Raw genomic sequence first — 19,253 nt, 5'->3', positions numbered from 1 at the left:
AAGTAACCTCTTCCATTTTTGTATATTTAAATCAATTAGTTACACAATTCAGTCCCTTCCTGATATATAGGATGATCTGTTCAAATTATACTGTACTGATATGTACGTCTGTGAAAGACAAAACATTTCCTGTGAAGTGTATATTCTACATATATATATATATATATATATATACATTTTTTTAAATTGTCTTAATCTTCATTTGATTATTATTAATTAAGTACAGATTATTACTAGTTATTTTCTAGTATTGAATGAGTTACAATTTTACATTTTATGAGAAAAAAAATCTATCCATCACAACCTTTATAAATGGCATTAACTACAATCTTCAGTCCCAACCACTTCATAATTCTTTGCCTCCTCTCACCATCCATCTATCCCTCTCCTCTCTGCCCTTTTCTTCAAGCACTCTCTTTCTCTCCATCTTTACTAATTGCTTGCTGAGTTTGCGAGCTTGTCTTTCTTTTGTTTCAATGGGGCCTTGGTGTCCAGGAGCTGCTCCAGCTGCCTGCGTATATTGGATATGTCTAGCTGTGCTGCTTCTATCTACAGGCCCTGGCCCTCCTCCCTCAGCTGAGGTGACCTCACCAGGGCCAGCTGGGTGCTCTGCGCCTTGCATGGGGTCCTAAGCTGTCTCCAACAACAGGATCTCCATGTTCCTCACAACAGAATCCACCTGCTCCTGAGACATTTTATGGACTGGGGGAAAGTGAAAAGTGAAATATTACAGGACAAATGGGGCACAAAACGCATACTAGTCTGGAATTAACACCAAGCAGAGCATAAAACATCTGACATGGATTTGCACTGAGGTGTACCCTAGTGAATCAACACTATCTTAAAATCACTTGATAAGATATTAGCCACCCTCCTGTAAATGTTAATAAAGACTGAAATGTTCATGGTGGCAGCATCAGTCTGATTCATCGGCCCCTGAGACAACTGCAAGTGGCTTACCATGGAGCTTATCTCTCACCTACAGTGCTATCAACAACAGGCAACACATTTTCACCATTCAGGCACTTTCTGAACCACAAAATAACATATATTGTTTTACATCTATGTCTCCATAAGTGAAGCCAACAAGTAATTTGTGCATAACACATTGTATGTGACAATATAACATAATATTTCAGTGTAACTACCTGCAGTTATTGGATTATAATTACATTGTGGTTACCAACATTTTGCTGTAAGTGTTTAAACATTTGCTCTGATTTATACAAACTCCTAATAGTGTATGTCTACAGACATTTCTTGGAAGGGCCACTTACCACAGTGAGAAACGTTTCACACCTGCAAATGGAACGTGCTGCAGCAGTTTCTTCTCTCCTCTTCACTCAAATGTTGTCTACTTAACAATTACTGGTAGATTCCCAATGAGTTGAAGTGCAGACTCTCATTTGTCATATGAAATGTGACGGGTGCCTAGCCCTTTAAAACCAGCTACGGGTAGGAGGGAGAGAGAATGAGACTTTGCTTGCATGCAGACAGACATGCATGGATGTACTGAGAACCAAAACCAAGACTTCTAATTCTTGACAAAATGATTTTATGAATCTGGTTACAATATGTAGTTACAAGATCACTGGTAACAACAACGTGACCTAACAGTTATAGGCCTAATGCAATTTCAAACAGTTACTGTACTTGACACTCAACATTTTGAATGTGTATTGGTAACATGTGAGACACAACAGAATGGGAACATACAGGAGTCTTTTCAAGATAGGGAGTGGTTTTAAAGTGTTGGTGGGACAAGTCACCATGTCAATACCTTCATACAGTACATATGAATGTTAACATGGCCATTATTTGAAAAGTAGGTCCACATTCACATCCATGGATCTTTTTCCTGTTATTAAGATGGTCTATTTGTGCTTAATAATGTGCACCTACTATGACACGTGAATATGCTGATGTAAAGAAGAGTAAGTCCTGACATGCTATTTCGCCTGGCTGTCAGTCTTTGTATGGGCATGTCTTTCTGTAATTCTGTGAAGTTGTGTTTGAGCTAAACATGCTGTGTGTTATGTCAACTATGTGCTGTCTGCATGTTGTTTGATTATCTACATAAAGACAGATAATACATTTCTTGAAATAAATATTGTGTTATGAATTTTGCTCTAATTCCTAATTACAAGACCCTTTTTGGCTTTGATCCCAAGGCTTCCGAGCATCGATCACATCCTAATGGCATCAGTTGAGTGAGGGGTGGGGGGAGTGTGGGGGGGTGGGGGGAGTGTGGATATGTACTCTACTGCATCATATCCATACTTGACCATGATGTATAACTACAACAGTGGGCAGAACTGAGACATGGGGAGAACCCCTTTAGAATCGTGGTTAAGGCCAAATTGCTACGAGGCATTTTGGATGAATAAAGGGGTTAATCTTACCAACATAAAAAGGGACAATTGCTCTCTCCATAACTCTATCTTATCATATTCCATCTCCTGTTCCCCATTTCCATGTTAGGTTTAAAAAGTGAGTGTCTTTCTCCACATTCCTGTTGTCTGTGAGGGGGGCAAATGCATGGTTTTGGCTGACGGAGTCACAAGGCTGAGCTACAAGGACATTTTTATAAAATCATGAAGTTTCTCATAAAGTAGCTAGATTTTTAGCAACTACTGCATCCCTGCTCAAACATACCCATATGTGCACTTAACTCTTAAAACATTATTCACTATATCTGTGATGTCATAGACAATATTGTTGGCCGCTTGGATCTGCATTATCTCAAGAGGAAGGTGAGTAGATGACATAAGCCGCATCACCTCAGTGCCTTGATCAAATGTATTATTTGTTTTACATCTAAAAGTAATATAAAATCGGATTACTATCGTCTCTTTGTGTAATGGTCATATTTTTTGGATTTCATTGCCATGAGAGTTGTGCTCCACCTCCACCCGGGAGTTATGTAAGTTTACACAATATACAGTGCCCCTTGAATGAATCTAATAGCTTGGTGGACTACTACTACTCCTGATGTTAAGCGCTAACTCAGCAGCTCATTGATACGTCCATACATTCATGAACATACATTTCATACATTGATGAACAATGATACAAAGCGATTGTTGTTCATTGTGGACAATGGGATACACATATTACACACTCTCAAGCAAGAGCAACTACATAGTTGTAATTTAATCTACCGTGACACAATAGTTTGGTTTCCCTACACATTTTGCAGTAGTCCTTTGTCGCAGGTCTGGAAACTAGGGTTTTTCCAATTGTTTTCTTTCTCCTTCCTTACCCCTCTCTTCTTTCCATATTACCACTTATTTTTCTTCCTTCCCTATTTTCCTTTCCTCTGCCCTCCTCTCATTCATTTCTTGCATCATCCTGAGCAGATTTGCTTATCTACTCTCCATCACCCTAGCCAATCATAGTGACTATCCTGTGTCAAGGTCCTCCCCTCCATGGCAGCTCTCCTCACCATGGACGATCAACACAGGCAAGTGGAGAGCTTCCTGATAAGCTGGTGGTCTCTCTGTCACACAGGCCACTCCCTGCATGATCTCAGCCCTCACTCTCTCTAGTTCCTGCTCTCTATCCTCCTCTAGCTGCAGACTATTCTCATCCTCTTCAAATCCTTCTCCCTCCAGGACCCCTCTGCTCTCTTCGTTAGCCCGGCGGAGGCCCAGTCCCAGAAACCCACCACCTTCATCCCCTCTACTCCCCATCCCTGCACCAAGGCTCCGGGAGTGAAACAGGCAGGCCTGCCGCACCGTGTGCAAACGGCCCAGAGAGAATCCACTGCGGCTGAGGGCTAGCCTTCCTCCTCCCATCCTTCCCACTGTCCCATATGTCAAAGAGCCCGCCCCCATCGCCACATTCCCCCTGACTCGCGAGGGGAGTGAGGAGCTGCTGGTGGACCTGCGACAGCGGGGGCAGCTCTGGAGGACGTAGCTAGAGTTCCGCCTCATAGGGACACGCGTTGCCCCGGTAAACGCAGAGGGCGAAGATGTTGTGTTGTTGGTGTTCAGATCCATCAGCAACGCCTCGGAGTAACTGGGCACCATCTGCTGGTTGCAGCGAATGTGCCACTCCAGTTCAGTGATGTCTACCGTGTTGACCCTCGATATGACACGTAATCTGGGGCCACCGCGTTGCCCATTCTCCTGGCCTGAGCGGTAGTTGCCCATCTCAGTGCTGTCATTGTCATTGACTTCCTCGTTCTCACCAAACAACTTCTCCACATGATAGTGGACATACGCCGTACGGTACTCTGACACCACACGTAGTGGCCAGGACAACATCAGGGCTGAGATCAGCCAATACATGCGCCGGCGAGAGAACCAGGGCGGCCACGCCGGGTCAGGAAAGGCTAGCATGTGCTCACGGAAGTCCACGTTCTTCAGGTGCATGCCCTCCCGTGCCTCCATGTAGTCATCCAGACCCTCGTTCTCTGCGAAGAAGCGTGCACGCTGGGTGAGGTAGGCAGCCTCGGCATGGGCACTGGCAAAGCTGAAACACTTGGTGAAACGAAGGCGTACGGCCGGGTGCTCCAGAAGGCCAAGAAGCTCCTTGGATACGTCCTTGACACCATGTCGGGTATAGTCAAATTCAGAGCTGGCTGTGTGTGTGTTGACCCGCTCATGGTACACCTGTGTGGTGGTGTAAGCGTCACCATTGCGGTATCGAGTCACCTGCCGTGTCCGTCTCACATAGTGATAGCTGATGGCCTTCCACCAGATACAGGGCATGGCCTGCTGCAGCCTCTGGACCCTGTTGTACACCTTGCTAATCCTCACCCGGGCCAGAGAGGATGTTTTAGAGAAGCAGTGCCAGCACTCCACCAGGTAGACCAGGTACAGCATGATCAGGAAGGCCACCGGGATGTAGACGTAGCCGTTGGAGCAGGGGCTGTCATGGTAGAGGCGGGCGCGGCCGCCGTAGTAGAGGCCGTGTTCATCGGCAGCCATGACAGTGACGCGGTAAAAAGAGCACCATCCCAGCGTGGCGAAACAGCCGAACATCAGCAGCGTGAGGAGCAGGCACTTCCAATGGGACTCTCGGCATAGGGACCCGGGAAGGGACTGTTTACAGGGACGCTGCTACAGGGGGGTAGGGATAAGAGACAAGGTAAAGCAGATGATGGGGGAGTGGAGGAGCAGGCACAAATACAAGTAGAAATTTGTTTAACATTTTATAAATGGGAGTAAGGTAGCAGAGTTTGAGTGATGGGATCACGAGCTTGACATTTGGGTAAAGGGAGTGATGTGAGGGTGGACAGGACGTTGGATAAATGATTGTTTAAGTAGTGGGGATGGGGTTTTAACGATAATAAAACATCACGTGTAATGGAACGTATGAGGGGTGATAAAAAGGAGAGGAACAGGATTGAAGGACATACAACAGGAGGCAGAAAGACAAGGAAAGGAAAGGGTGTTAAAACTGGATTTTTCTGCAAGAAACAGAAACAGAGAAAACAGAACATATATTAAGTGTATTCCATTAGAATACAGACGATTGGGCATCAATCACACCATGGCCTTAATGTCAAAACAACATTAATAAACATCAATGTTGTCTCCTCTCTTGCTCCCCTTCTCTGCCAGAGATGGAACATTCCAGTCTCTGGAGGCATGAACACATTTCCTGGCAGAGTGAAACCCAAACCATGAAGCCCATTTTAAACACTTGGTTTTAGTGGGCACTGGAAGAGGTTGATGCTTTTAGACCTCATCAAGAGAGAAAGAGAGTGCATTCAGCTCTCTGTTGCCAGTGGAAGTTAGTGGTACTGTGGCCATCCCTGCTTCCCATAGGGAGATGCACATGGACAGGGTCATTCTTGGCCACACAGAGCATAGAAAAGGAAACAAAAGGAAAAACAAAAAAAAGAGATAGATAAGAAGTGGGCCCGTGTCCACAAAGAGTCTCATAATGAATAAGATTATATGGACAGATACGACGAGATCAGCACTTCTATTCTGAGATGCTTTGTGGATATGGGCCCTGAGATCAGAGTATTTGACGATCTGCTTCGCTTTTGATGTAGTCAAATGGGCCTCTCACAGCCATGACAGTGACCTTGCAGGGAAGGTTTGTTTTGCTAAAAGGCAGGCTGCTGTCCAAACGGTAGCTGTGAGGTGTGTTCCTGTTGGCAGAGGTGCCAGGGTTTAATTGTGCCAGCATTACAAGGACAAGGGAGCACGCTGAGTCAAAAGGGAGAGACCATTTAAGTTCACCGTAAAGCTAGAGCCAAGTGCCTCAATTGCTAATTTATTACATTTGTGTGTGTCTATATTAATGATGATGGGCTAACTCTGTACTCATCCCCCACTTACAGGTCATTAGAGAGGAAGAGATGAAGAGAAAGAGGTATGGGTAGTTTACTAGGAGCATCATGTTTCTTCCACTGTGCTTGTTCCCTCCCACTTGATTGCTTTTCTTCCCACTCCATATTGACATTAGCACTGTAAAACTACTTTGGGTGTAAAACTGTTGCTGAAAGGAGAATGGAGAAAACTGCTTCAATTTCACACACAGTAGAACATTTGGTTTTGCTCCTTCTTACTGTCATAAGGACAAGGACAAAACATTTCACCTATCAACTATCAGAGCAAGTTGCCAAATTAAATAATGGTACAGGGAAGACGAATAAAGAAGGGGGACAGAGTAAAGGAGTGTCTTTTTGTTATAGAAACAAATCCAACTAAATGTAACATATTCTGATGCAACAACAGACAGCGAGAGATGGATAGTGTGTTTAAGTAGGTATTACAAAGAGCATTTCAGTCATACTCAGTGTTAATTATTTATCAAGCCTAAGAACTACCGGTCTGAGAGACAGTTTTATCGGGAATGCCTCTCACATTAGAGGCAGGCGGAAACATAATGTCAGTTTGTGTGTGTATAAATTCAAGTAGGTCAGCCTGTCGTCTGCAAGTCCTTACTACATAAGAGTAAAATTTTTCTCAAAGTATGTGGAAGAAATCTGACCATTGATGGCTGCAAACACAACAGAAGACAAGACACACAACTATGTGGGTTGACCCAACCAGGTTTTCTTCAACCAGTGTCCAAACTGTAATGATACTACAGACCTCCCTCCCTTCTTTGTTTTTGTGTGTGTAGGAGCCTGTCTTCCACTGTCTTACCTTCACTTTGAGATGAAGGGCAAAGCAGAGGAAGAAAGTAGAGATGGCAGGCTTACAGTTCTGCCTGCACATCTGTCTTATTTCTCTCAAACCCCACAACATTCAAGGGAACACAGAGGCCGCCCGAGTAGAAAAGCAACCTCAGAAATAAACATTAACACACACAGAGGTGTGCTGATTTTGCCTGACAGGACACACAGACATCATTATGTGCACATATCAACCATGCTCATTGGAAAAAAGGGCATTATGACATGTAACTTATCTGACTTAACAGTAGATATGGTTGTGTCAGTATAATACAAACATAACAACTCAATAGTGCTCTCTGGTGCTTGCCCAATCTGTCTCTCTTCTTTGTATTGATCTCTCTGTAACATACGAGCTGAGGTTACAGCTCAGCAACTGAGGACTCTGTAACATAAGAGTCCTTGGACGTTTAGGCTTCTACTCAAGACAGAACAGTGATCATAGACTATAATGTGGCCTGATGCTGTACAGTTCATTCTAATAAGTACTCCCCAAAGGAGATGTCTCCTAATCATGAGGAATGATTTAATAATTCATGTTGTTATCATGTCAGTAATTGTATGTGGCATTCATATCTCAGCCCAGGCAAATAGATGAGGGGGAGCTAAATCGTTCACCTCCAGTTCGACTGCAATGCAGTTGCGTCCGTCCATTAGTGAGGGGTGACTTCTAGTAACCTTGTAGTATACACGCACTAAAAAAATACGTGACTGGTCTCTCGTAGCCTATTGTAAAGACCAGAGTTCCTCCGATCAAACTCGGACGCACCAGAGATGCAGAGTTATGTTTGTGCTCAACATGTTGGTTAGTGAGTGGATAACTGAGTGAGCTCCACTGGTTACAGAGGAGTGAAAACGGAAGTTGAGTAGCCTATTAGCTTGAGCTCACCATGTAGTGCAGATCTAAATATATGGATAATATCCTTGCAAGCGCACATTCTATATGGGTATTAACATTGTCATTTTATTAGCCTGTATATAGTAGCCTAGGCCATTCAGTAGCAGCCAAAACAACAATTACGCACGCGCGCACTTACCCCCCACCCCCACACCCCAAACAACCTAGCCAATGCTCTACTACCTCTTCTCTTCTGCCCCCGTTCAGTAAGGGCGCTTCTCCGGTCACCGCAGGCATTCTTTCGTTCCTCACAAGCTATGATTTGACCGTGAGCATCGGGATCTATCCGAGACTCCCACGATCAGGGGGTCCAGTGTCCGGACCGCCCCGCATGACAACTCAAGCCCCATGTCCGAATTCGATTCTCCGAAAGCAAACGTCTTCGAGTATCAAGTATTCGCCAGGTTATTAACACAGCTCCTAGCATTGCCCCAACGGATTGATTCGATCCTGTCCTGCGGTTCTTGTCACACGACGACCGCGGGACATGGCAAAAACCCGTTTCATGTGTAGTTTCTCGGGTGTCTGTTAAGTCACCGTATGTTGTTTTATTGCTAATGTATTGCTGTAATCTATTTATCTACAGTTGCTCCAGGCTCCAACATGGACCATCCAGCGGGGAAGATGGATGAGGAAATACTGTACATTAAATCACAACCGAGACATCGCGTTATTATTTGGTAGGCTACCTCCTGACGATGCAGCTATGGTCTGTCAAGTACGATAGCACGCTATTTATCCGTAGGCGTAAATGGATCCTCATCCCACCATTCAGATATTATGATTGGCAGATAATTTCGTTCACCCTCCTCCTCGCGCGTTTGGTCATCTGTTTATTCCGGTTTTCACCTGCACATTTAATCGTCGACGGTTAGCGCTGACGTCACTGAGTACGGACATAAACGCGCACCATTTTCTAAAAGGCCTACATTTCAATTAGTTGCGGTGACAATATTGTAGTCATTTAACTCCCGATATACGTTTTGTGAGCAAATACTGCTTCTTCAGTCTGATAAGCCTTTCACATCGCCCACGTTCCACAACCAACTAGTTCCATGGCATGGGTCTACGTGCAGAAATGGGACAGAACCAAGAATGTGTGGACCTGACACTTACAATTTTCAGCGTATGCCCGTGCGATTTGCCTCCACTTAACTGTGGCTATATTGTGCTGTCAAATGTAAAATATGCACATTATGAATAGGCTAAGTATATAACATGCTATATCAGTTTTTTTTTTTTTAAGTAATATAAAAAGGCGTGCAGGAATGGACAATTAACCATAGGAAAAATGAAACAGCCAACGATAGAAAATGTAAGTGCATTTTCTTTATTTAGACATGAGACAAAAACACCCACAATATATCCATCCACACTTTACCTTCTCTCATAGGCTTCTTCCAACTGGAGCCACCAACATTACTACATACCCCTGACTCCATCTTGTTAAACCCTCAACCAATTTATGTTTAATTAAGCTGTTCTGAAATTTCATCAAGAAAAAAGGAATGCATTTTTGTACACAGCAATTGTTTGCTGGAAGGTCTTGGAAATAACTTCCTGGAATAATGCTGTTTTTTTTATTTCTACTTGTACAGGAAGCATGTTGGAAAATAAACCTAGTTTTAACTACTTATATGCTAAAGAACAACATGTGTCAATAGAGGAATTACCATCAAATAAATTAGGTGTGAACAAAGTGCATAAATTGACAAGTTTACCCAGCAAGTAACAAGTATTTTTGCTGCACCGCTATGACACCTGCTTAACTGTTTGTGACCAATAAACTTTGATTTTTCACTCAAGTTTCTCTTTGCTCTGCCTGATCCATACACCATCATACAAGAGACATACCCAGTCCTCATCTGTTTAAAAAATATCCTCCTTAATGATTTCATTGTGTAAACCACATTTTGTTTGTTCTTCATTCGTTTGGAAATTGCAAGGACAATCTTGGAAATGTTGACGCAAAGCTTCATCTATTTTGTCATAATCCTTCATCACAAATTGAGACTTGTCTATGTTTGTTCTTCATTGTGAGAAGTGGAATGATAACCACAATTTTAAACCATGAAATAGCATACTTGATCTTTCTCCCCACAACAAGATACCCTCCACCCCATCTTATTTGTACTCTAAACCCCCCCACCCAATTCCTTCTCATTCTGGAATCAACAGCCATACCCCCGGGACTTAAATTCTGTTTTTTTTCTTTCCCTGTAGGCCTCAGTTGACAGAGTGGATTTATACAGGCCCACCTTCAAGGGTGACCACTGATGAGCCTCCAAGCTTCTCTGCTAAGGTGCGCCGATCTTTGATGTCCTCCAAACCGTTAACTTGCCATTCATGCTTGATACCTAGAAATGAGCAAAGTGGTCAAATGTGTAAACAAAACAAATGAAAGCACACTAATCATCAGTTAGATGTTTTTTCAACCTAAAGCGTTAAGCTCACCTGTGAATTTCTTCTTAATGGCATCCTTTGAGCTGGCATAGATCATTTTGCTCTTCAGTGGAGCACCTTCTGGGGCCCTGAGATACAAAGGAAACAGAAAATATTACCAAAATATTCTGTCTTTATATCAGCAGAATTGACTAGTTGTAATCATCAAATTAAATCGACTTAAACCCAGTGCTTAACAGTTGACACTCACCAGAAGATGAAGACAAGGTCCTCCTTCTTGGTCTCCTTGGTCTCATAGGTTGCGTCATAGAGGGCGTAGCGACAGTCGTCTGCAGGCAGCATCTTGACAAAGTGCAGGTAAGGGTCTGCGATGGTGGTACCCACATCACCGGTCAGAATCTCTTTACCTGCTTCAAGGACAATGTGCTTCTTGTCCTCGCTGAGACAGAACAGCACTGCCTTCTTCCTCTTCTTCTTCTCATCCTCATTCGCCTGGGCCTTACGGACCTTCATCTCATTGAAGACTGTAATAACTTCATCAGTCACTGTCACCCCAGAGGCCTAAGAGGAGAAAACAAGTTTAATGCATCATGTACCCAAGAGGTCAATGAATGAGATCTCAGCTTTGGTCTGCATGTTTGGACTGAAGTTTAAAACAGTTTGCAGGGCTTTAAATGGCTTGTTTTTCCAGACTAAACGATTGCTGATATCTTCAACCCCGTCGACTAATCATTAAGCAAACACTGTTAGTGGGCACACTGGGATAAGGATGTTGATATATCACTATGATCATTTCACACTTACATTTTAAAGAAAACATGTTACAATTGTTAGTCAGGTCAGTACTTGAATGATTGAAATACAAGGATGGTGTGTGCCAAAAGTATTCTACAATTTTTCCTCAAAATTGCAAAAGACACAAGTCAAACAAACAAACTCAGAGGGTTGTGTCAGAACAAAAGATACCTATTCATATAGCAAATAGAAAGACAGCAGAGGGTGCTTTTACTGTTCCTGAAATCAATACCTTGGACAAACTGACTAAGTGAAACATACCCTACATTTTCACAATCATCCACTTACATTCCAAAACAATCTCTAAAAAGAGCCAGGGAAAACTTTGAAAAGAGAATGTTAATCTCAAGAAAATACATTTCAGTTCCATTTCTAGTGGTATGAAGAGGATTTGGTTGCTGGCAGCTAACTAGCTAGAATGTTATAACCAAGGTGGAAGAAATACACTTCACTAAGACCATATGTAGGGTGTCCAATCAAAAACATTTTGACCAATGGATAAAATGTTATGTAGATGATCCTCTGAAACAACCAATGGTCCAAACCTCATGTATCTTATCATAATCCGTTCAAAATGTATTGAGTTTTTACCCTTACAGGATGGTCAAAATTATGGCAACCAAATCAGAAAAAAAGTGGTACTAAATCAGGGGGGAAACCAGACTGGATGCTGAGTGAGAATTAAGGCTACCTGACAGGTTTACCATTGAAATCGTCATAAAACAATAAGAGGTAAGATAGATATCGATTGAGACATTTTAGTATACACGGTTTGTATTAACGCAAAGTTCCTGTATTTTTCTCCGAAATGTCAGAGCACTGTGCATACCCGAAAACATACCCGAAAACCTTTTACATTTAATTCAGCTAGTGTCATGCCAATTTTTATATTTGCGACAAACAACAAAATGGTCAAAAGTTTGTGATAAAGCTGCACCGCTCTGTAAACAGAGCTCGGTGCTTTTAATCTGATGCACTTTTATGTTAATTATGTTAGAGAAATACCCAACTGAACAATTCAGAACATGAAGAATTACATTTGTCTTGATAAAATCTATTTTATACCATAAGGAAGTGAAATGTCATCACCCAGAGTGGGTGGACACCCTGGCATATTTAACAGGATGTCCACTAGCAAACAAACAGTGTGTTTGCATTGGGAAGTTGGTGCACTTCCTCTTCCCCAAAGCAGTGGTTACAGCGCTTGGTACATCCACTTATGGTGGGTGTGCTGAAGCAGAAAACCATACTCAGTGTTAGAAACACACTGGCGTGCCGTTGTCAGCGCAAGTCAAGGGAGAAGGAAATTGTGTCAGGGTTCGATGCCATGGCTTCCTAGTTTGATGGAGCTACTAACCAATTCTCAATAATCATTCTCAACAATTGTCACCGAAATTGTTAAAGTGAACATACGCAGTCAAGATACCATTGAACAAAATCCATTGACATGTCATAATCTACGAACATTGTTAGGTAGCTAGCAAGCTTTGACGGCACACTTCCTTGTACTTGCAGTAAGGGTGGGGTCGGCTGAAACGGGAGGTAACGTTAGCTACCGGTACTAGCTAGCTGGCAGTAAATGTTAGCGGGTGAGGCGTTAGACGAGTGTCAGGCTAGCATCGTCTTACTCAAACATTTGTCACGTTAAAGCAATTGTCAATTCCAATCAACACCAAATGGTGGATAGCGTACCGTTCGTTCGCTAACATAACTGTGACATCTGAAGTAATCTAGCTAACTACGTATACTAACTAGTTAGCTAGCTAATTTAGCCATCCGGTTAGCACGAGGCCTAGTTAGCTTAGCTAATACTAATGATACTGTTAGGTCATGGCTGAGAGGAAATGCCGAGGGGCCAGGTGATACCTAGTTAACTCTGACCATGAATGACAAATGGCGGTTTAGTTAAATGCTAATTGTTGAAGCAGGTTAGCCAAGTTAAACAGTTAGCTACCAAATGTGGGCTGTTAGCTAGCAAGGTGGTCAATGTTCATCGATTGAAAAACTATGGTGGGGAAATAAATAACTTAATTTTATGATCAGCGGGCCAAGTTACTAACTACCCCTCCCCAATACAACTACTGTGGGTTGTATATGTAGGATAACAAAATTAGTTATTTGAACCATAAAAGTAACGTTACCATGGTTGGGTCTTTCGTGTATCAGCGTCTGAGTCGAAAATGAAATGTTCGTTCTTCTTGTTGAGTTCACACTAGACCGACGGACACGCGCCTGACGGGCATCAGAACAAAGGGAGCAAGTGTCAACCCAAAGTATCATGGGAATTGTATTTTCATTATAACCCTCCCCCGAACACACACTGACACAATCACAGTATGCACTTGAACGACGTTCAGTAGGCTAAACTACAGAGCTAGACTGTAACACTCAATGTCCATATAGAATAGAGTATAATAACGTCTCTAGACTATATTAAGAAAAAAAAAATTTAAATCCCTAATGATCTATATGGTGAAAATAAAAGTTTGCGCGCATTAAATCAGCTTTTAAAAAGTATGTCCAATCCAATTTATCTCTTACAATCAATTCACTGTATGCATTTTTGACAGACACAGGGACTGACGTGTCTGTCTCTCCGATACATCAGTCATTCATTCGCAATGAGAAGGTTGGCTAAACTCACTTCCAAATAAGGAAACGAACGGCAGTAGGGCCAATGCGCGCCTCGTGCACACCCTGCGGTTCGCGGCATCTATATCTCCATATATGGCCATTAGGGCATTTCGTTCAAATCTAGACCAAGACAGACGAGTACTTGCTGTGCAATATAAACGACAGACTCAAACCAGAGCAAAGCGAGTAAAAAAGAGGAAGAGAGAGGAAGAGAGAGAGAGAGAGAGAGAGAGAGAATAAACTACTAGGTGAAATACCACAGTGTGCCATCACACCAGCAAGAAAATGGCAACAAGTGAAGCACAAACACCCTTGTAAATACAACCCATATTTATTTTCCCTTTTGTACATTGTTACACTATAAGTAGCCCTATTATAACATTTGAAATGTCTCTTATTTTTAAACTTGTGTGTGATCTTTACTGTTCAGTTCAGATAGTTTATTTCGCTATTGTTAATAATCGATTTTACTTTCTTTGACAATGTGAACACATGTTTCCCACGCTGATAATGGATTTTTTAATTGACTTGAGAGAGAGTGAAAAGGAGCGTGACTACTGGGAGGTGTTCATTCGTTGTCTTATAGCACCACCAGTTTTTCCACACATCCATACATTGGACTAGACATCTTCTGTGGATAAAATTAAGGGATGATAATTGTAGCTATATAACACAATACATTCTCTTAAATTCACTGTGTTGATATATAAGATTGTTCACGAGATAGGCCTGATATGGCCTAATTTACCAGTAGGCCTAGCGATGAGACCGCTATCAGAGACGGAATAGGAAGCGATACATCTCAGTCCATTTTTTCTGGCTCTTATACAGACCCAGCAGCTATTGCATTGGTGTGAATGGGAGAACCACCCCTTCAGTAGACCGGAACTGTGACAATGTTTTCAATGGTAAACGGCCTGAGTAAGACATCTTTATGTATCCACCATCTTTGAAGCGATCATGCTTGCTTGCCATGACGTTACTTTTTGTGCCACTGCAGTCTCCGTAGACATCTAAACATGGCGGCGTCCTACAAACGAGTTATGTAGCTTGTGTCCAGCTATGTTCTGATTGAAAAAATCAAAGTGTTCCATAAAAAACTGACAGTAAGAAAAATGACATTTCGGTATTTGTTAAGCGGTATATCGAAGTGTTGGTCTAGTCTTGCACGTCATCGATTATCAAACGTTTCGCGATTGCGGAACCTTAGCGAAGTGACACCGAGAGCGATATTGAGCCATCCATCACATACACCATCGTCGACATGCACTGGCATGAGCAATGGCCACCTATATAGCCGTGTAAGAGTAGCATACAGTTTGGGGAGAGAGGGTGCTATATGGGCAACAGATACGTTGTGTTTTGGTCTGTATTCAATCCGCTCAAGAGTGAACGCACAAAAACGGTACTTTCATGTTATGAAGAAACTGCACCAACAGGTGCCTCTTTTCCGCCCTCTTTCTACATCGACAGCAGTTGCAAAAGACGTGATTCTGTTTGAGCACGACCGAACAAGGTTCTTTCGCCTCTTAGCAGTCTTCTGTGGTGGTCAGTTTCTTTTTTGGACATACCTGGCCCACTTCGCCTTTACTGGTCTTCGAGACACTGGTGGAAGTGGTTCTGGTGGGAGACATGTCTCCACTACTGGCTTGGCAGGACTTTGGAGTTTCGATATGAACCTGGGATCTAATGCTTGGAGATATGGATTCACACTGGCATGCCTTGTTATTGGTATGTGTCAGAATTAAGTGTGCAAAATACTGGCACTATTATAAATTGAGGCACCTATACCTGTGTGTGATTGTATTAATACTTTTCTCTCTCTCTCTTAGGTGGAGGGATCATGGGACTTGGTGCTCTGTTCTGCCGTCGTTCTGTCAGCCAGGTGATTCTACATAAGGGGGGCAGGATGGTCACCGTGTCGACACAGTCACCCCTGGGACCAAACAAGGGACAGAGAATTACTGTACCCTTGTCACAAGTGGCCTGTTACGCCCACAGACAAGAGTCTCCTACTTTCATTCCCCTCAGGGTGAAAGATCGCAAGTTCTACTTTCTTTTGGACAGAGAAGGCACACTGAATAATCCCCAACTGTTTGATGTTACAGTTGGGGCATATCGATCATTCTAGGTGTGTCAAGATAACAGAATGTGACATGTCCCCCATTGTCAATGCAACATTGTGTCAGTACAAAGGGGTTGATTGGAATGAATTCAACAATCTGTTGGCTAAAGTTCTCAACATAAACCATTGATTAAGTTTGCAAAAACTGTGTTGGCCTTTTGTAATTAATTTGACAACAAATAAGATATAGATATTAATAAACTGTGGATTAAAAATACAAATGTTTACAGTGCATTGAAGTGGATCATTTTCAACACTATTCACCACCTCCAAACCAAAAATACACATTTTCAGTCAATATTTCTATTCTGGGATGAAGATTGTTGTAACTGTAACTAAAATCTGCATCTGATAGTAGATGATCTTAGCAAAAAGGTGTGATGGGTCCACACTCAAAAATATATATGCAAATATATTGCATAAAGGCTTTGCCACCTTATTCAGTGTGTAGATGATCTTAAAAGGCGTACATATTTGACCTGGCTAAGACTTTGAGTTAAAGATTAGTTTGAGATAACATTAGATAATCTCTCCTGGCTCAGTTCCCCACATACCCCCTCATTGAGACGGGGTGGAGTGACTAGTTACCCTCAATCCCCTTTGAGATTGAGGAGTTACTGTAGTTGCCCCCATCTCCCTTTTGAGTGCAATCTCCACTCCACTTCCAACAGCTGTCACTGAACATACTGAATGATCTACAAATAGTAATGAGTAGTTATTTATGATGCATGGTAATTTGTAGATCAAACAGTCTGCAGTCACCTGCAGTGTCGGCTGAAATGTTGAACAAGCCCAATATTTTGCATGTATTGGCCTAGACCTTGCTCCTGAAGTTGATCCTGGATCAATAATGAATTCCTACTTCATCCACTTCATCCTAAGAAAGACTTACAACTGGGAGACTGGAAGTTGGGTTTTTCAAAACATCCCCATCATGCATTATTGCTTCTAATCTACCCAAATAGGGGTCATGTAAAAACAACAAGCTGTTACAGATCATTATTGTCATCTTTTAATCAAAACAGTGTAAAAACATGAGGGTTTTCACAATTACAATAAAGTTTTGGACAATTGTTTTTTTTGTATTACAAATACCATGACATGCTATAAGGGGCACAGACACGACTTGGAAAATGCTCACCAGCTCAAAGGATAGGATAGATAATGCTTTGATATTCAGAGAGAAAAGTGATATTGAATGGAGGGAAATAAACACTATTTGTGTGAAGAACAATATGACAAAACTGCAAGGGAAAATTGAACATGTGCCATGCAAACTAATAAAAGAGAGCTGAAGAATACAAATTCCCATCATCAGTCAATATAAAACAGTTCGAGATAAAGCATTCCCGTGTCGGATGTACAGCATGTTGCTTATTTCAGAACCATGGTCAGCTCCCGTCATATTGAATGCACGATAAGAACGTGGCCTGTGATATTTTGCTAGAAATCTATAACATAGCAAACGACCCATTCCCCTTTTATGTGACCTGAGGTGACATTAACAACATATTTGATAGAAGAGGTTTGTTGGTACCATCTCATTCATCGGGGGAACAGACTAGAAGAGGATCTGGACTACCGATGCTCCCAGCGCTGGAACTTCCGTCTCCAAAGTCCCGGGCCACAAAATACTGTAAACTCAACTCGGACGACCCGCCAGGACTGGAATCACCTCTGCTGACACAACCCTCCTCCAGAACAACACACAGTTCCTTGAGATCGAAATTCTCCTTTACCAATCCATCTTGCACTCGTTCCAAATCAGCTAACTTCTTCAGATGTCCACCCACGTCCTCACGCATCACTTTGGCTGCGTTGTGTCCAAAAAGTTGCCAATCTCGGGAAAGCGTTTTTATTTTCATTCTGTCATCATCCAGGAAACTACATAGTTCTCGCAGTTCTTGGTTCTCCTCCTGAAGTCTATTATTGACTACTTTGAGTTCCCTGATTTCGAGTAAATGCTCCTGCAGTTGTTTATTAACCTCTTTAATTAACCGCCCTCGCTGTATAAGAGCTGTCATCTTGTTGGCCTGCTCTTGGCGCAACCTGGCCACGATGTCTTTTTTGGAGAATGACATCAAATCCTCGTCGGACATTTTAGAGAGCTCTCGCTTGTCAATCTCGCTGTTGCTGCACATTTTGTGTCATTTACTGTAGGCTTGGCGTCATGCGAGTGCGGCTCAACGACTATGCATGGCAAATATGGCAATTTGCAAAAAAATAAACAGTAATAAAATAGGTAATGGAATGCTTACAAAATTATGATTTAAATTGTGATGCCCTGATCCTCAACGCTACCGAGTATGTCTTGCAAAACAAGCCTTTGCCCACATTGCCTCTGTCATTGTCATTTTCACGACACGAAGTGAAACGAGCGTTTTATGTAGCGCTTTATGCGATTTGTATCGATGCCTCTTCTAAAGCGCGTAATACATGCCTCTTAAAAATGGCCAGTTAAGAACAACATAATTCGTCACCAGTAGGCTGATGTTGATGTAAAAAATACACTGTATTTTCTCACTTTCGCCAGGGTGGCGCTCAAGTCCTGTCCACAGAAAGATAAACGCGCAGTTATATTTGGACAGAGGAAACAATGCGCATACAGATTTGTGGAACAAACCAGCATATTAGTCGGACCCAGCGGAGAAACCCTGAGAGGACCCGGCTCCTTGGAGTGGCCCTTCCTCTGAGGCTGTACTGGGTCAAGATAAGAAGATTTCACCAGTGGTACCCAACCCACTAGCGGCACCTTTTTTCGGTTATCAGGAAGTGCATTCTGCATTACTTAGCTCACTTTGCAACCTTATTGCCCTGTGGTCTCCGCTCGAGGTCGCACCTGGTTTGGCATGTCCAGGTTTTTGATTTGTTTTCCCTGTACTCTTTCCCATTGTTGGGTGTTGGGGTCCTGTCTACAGGCCCCTTCATTTCTAGGTTTCTTGCCCGCTATATATACATTCTTTATTGCTTGCAGAGCCAATCCTTATCCCTGGGTTACGGATCTGACTTGCCTATTTCCTTATAGGTTTCTTGCCCGCTATATGTCTATTTTTACTGCTGGCATGGCCCCATGGCTTGGGCCTTAAACTTGTCTTAGTACTCATCCCCATTAATGGGTGTTGGGGCCCGGTCTGAGGGCCCCTTTATTTATAGGTTTCTTGCCCGCTATATACCTGTTTTTATTGCTGGCATGGCCCCATGGCTTGGGCCTTGAACTTGTCTTTGTACTCATCACCACAATTGGGTGTTGGGGTCCT

The 19,253-nt window shown here is 42.6% G+C and overlaps 4 protein-coding genes across 6 annotated transcripts; 1 reads left to right on the top strand and 3 right to left on the bottom strand.

Moving 5' to 3' along the window:
* Window positions 1-1,538: 1,538 nt before the first annotated feature.
* Window positions 1,539-8,891, bottom strand: LOC139387990 (transmembrane protein 151A). 2 transcript variants are annotated; one of them, XM_071134449.1, is made up of 2 exons: window positions 8,223-8,891; window positions 1,539-5,066 (listed from the first exon to the last, which is right to left on the bottom strand). In XM_071134449.1, exons 1-2 carry the CDS (start codon window positions 8,274-8,276, stop codon window positions 3,402-3,404), a joined length of 1,719 nt encoding a protein of 572 aa, XP_070990550.1. In that variant the 5' UTR covers window positions 8,277-8,891; the 3' UTR covers window positions 1,539-3,401. The 2 variants fall into 2 exon arrangements, with proteins under 2 accessions (XP_070990550.1, XP_070990551.1); XM_071134450.1 differs by having other exon boundaries at window positions 1,539-5,063; window positions 8,223-8,460.
* A 462-nt stretch (window positions 8,892-9,353) lies between these two features.
* LOC139388583 (cofilin-2-like) lies at window positions 9,354-13,869 on the bottom strand. 2 transcript variants are annotated; one of them, XM_071135333.1, is made up of 5 exons: window positions 13,779-13,869; window positions 13,379-13,469; window positions 10,693-11,003; window positions 10,494-10,570; window positions 9,354-10,396 (listed from the first exon to the last, which is right to left on the bottom strand). In XM_071135333.1, exons 2-5 carry the CDS (start codon window positions 13,379-13,381, stop codon window positions 10,284-10,286), a joined length of 504 nt encoding a protein of 167 aa, XP_070991434.1. In that variant the 5' UTR covers window positions 13,382-13,469; window positions 13,779-13,869; the 3' UTR covers window positions 9,354-10,283. The 2 variants fall into 2 exon arrangements, with proteins under 2 accessions (XP_070991434.1, XP_070991435.1); XM_071135334.1 differs by lacking the exon at window positions 13,779-13,869 and having other exon boundaries at window positions 13,379-13,488.
* A 725-nt stretch (window positions 13,870-14,594) lies between these two features.
* LOC139387923 (transmembrane protein 223) lies at window positions 14,595-16,525 on the top strand. The gene is made up of 2 exons (XM_071134307.1): window positions 14,595-15,602; window positions 15,704-16,525. The coding sequence occupies exons 1-2, from the start codon at window positions 14,987-14,989 to the stop codon at window positions 16,000-16,002; spliced, it is 915 nt and encodes a 304-aa protein (XP_070990408.1). The 5' UTR covers window positions 14,595-14,986; the 3' UTR covers window positions 16,003-16,525.
* A 623-nt stretch (window positions 16,526-17,148) lies between these two features.
* Window positions 17,149-18,426, bottom strand: LOC139387924 (coiled-coil domain-containing protein 85B-like). The gene has a single exon (XM_071134308.1). The coding sequence runs from the start codon at window positions 18,135-18,137 to the stop codon at window positions 17,538-17,540; it is 600 nt and encodes a 199-aa protein (XP_070990409.1). The 5' UTR covers window positions 18,138-18,426; the 3' UTR covers window positions 17,149-17,537.
* Window positions 18,427-19,253: the final 827 nt, after the last annotated feature.

This window comes from Oncorhynchus clarkii, chromosome 29, assembly GCF_045791955.1.
Source record: "Oncorhynchus clarkii lewisi isolate Uvic-CL-2024 chromosome 29, UVic_Ocla_1.0, whole genome shotgun sequence".
Classification (NCBI taxonomy): Eukaryota; Metazoa; Chordata; class Actinopteri; order Salmoniformes; family Salmonidae; genus Oncorhynchus; species Oncorhynchus clarkii.
The sequence above is the reverse complement of the archived record's forward strand: the minus strand, read 5'-3'. Positions and strand labels throughout refer to the sequence as shown.

Excerpts from the sequence above, each read along its gene's own strand:
- LOC139387990 (XM_071134449.1), bottom strand. The coding sequence starts at position 8,276 with ATGCCTGCGGTGACCGGAGAAGCGCCCTTACTGAACGGGGGCAGAAGA. Across the intron at positions 5,067-8,222 it reads ACGGGGGCAGAAGAGAAGAG|CAGCGTCCCTGTAAACAGTC; the intron begins GTAGTAGAGCAT and ends ACCCCCCTGTAG.
- LOC139388583 (XM_071135333.1), bottom strand. Across the intron at positions 10,571-10,692 it reads GACCTTGTCTTCATCTTCTG|GGCCCCAGAAGGTGCTCCAC; the intron begins GTGAGTGTCAAC and ends TTTGTATCTCAG. Across the intron at positions 10,397-10,493 it reads CATTAAGAAGAAATTCACAG|GTATCAAGCATGAATGGCAA; the intron begins GTGAGCTTAACG and ends GCTCATTTCTAG.
- LOC139387923 (XM_071134307.1), top strand. The coding sequence starts at position 14,987 with ATGACATTTCGGTATTTGTTAAGCGGTATATCGAAGTGTTGGTCTAGT. Across the intron at positions 15,603-15,703 it reads ACTGGCATGCCTTGTTATTG|GTGGAGGGATCATGGGACTT; the intron begins GTATGTGTCAGA and ends TCTCTCTCTTAG.
- LOC139387924 (XM_071134308.1), bottom strand. The coding sequence starts at position 18,137 with ATGTGCAGCAACAGCGAGATTGACAAGCGAGAGCTCTCTAAAATGTCC.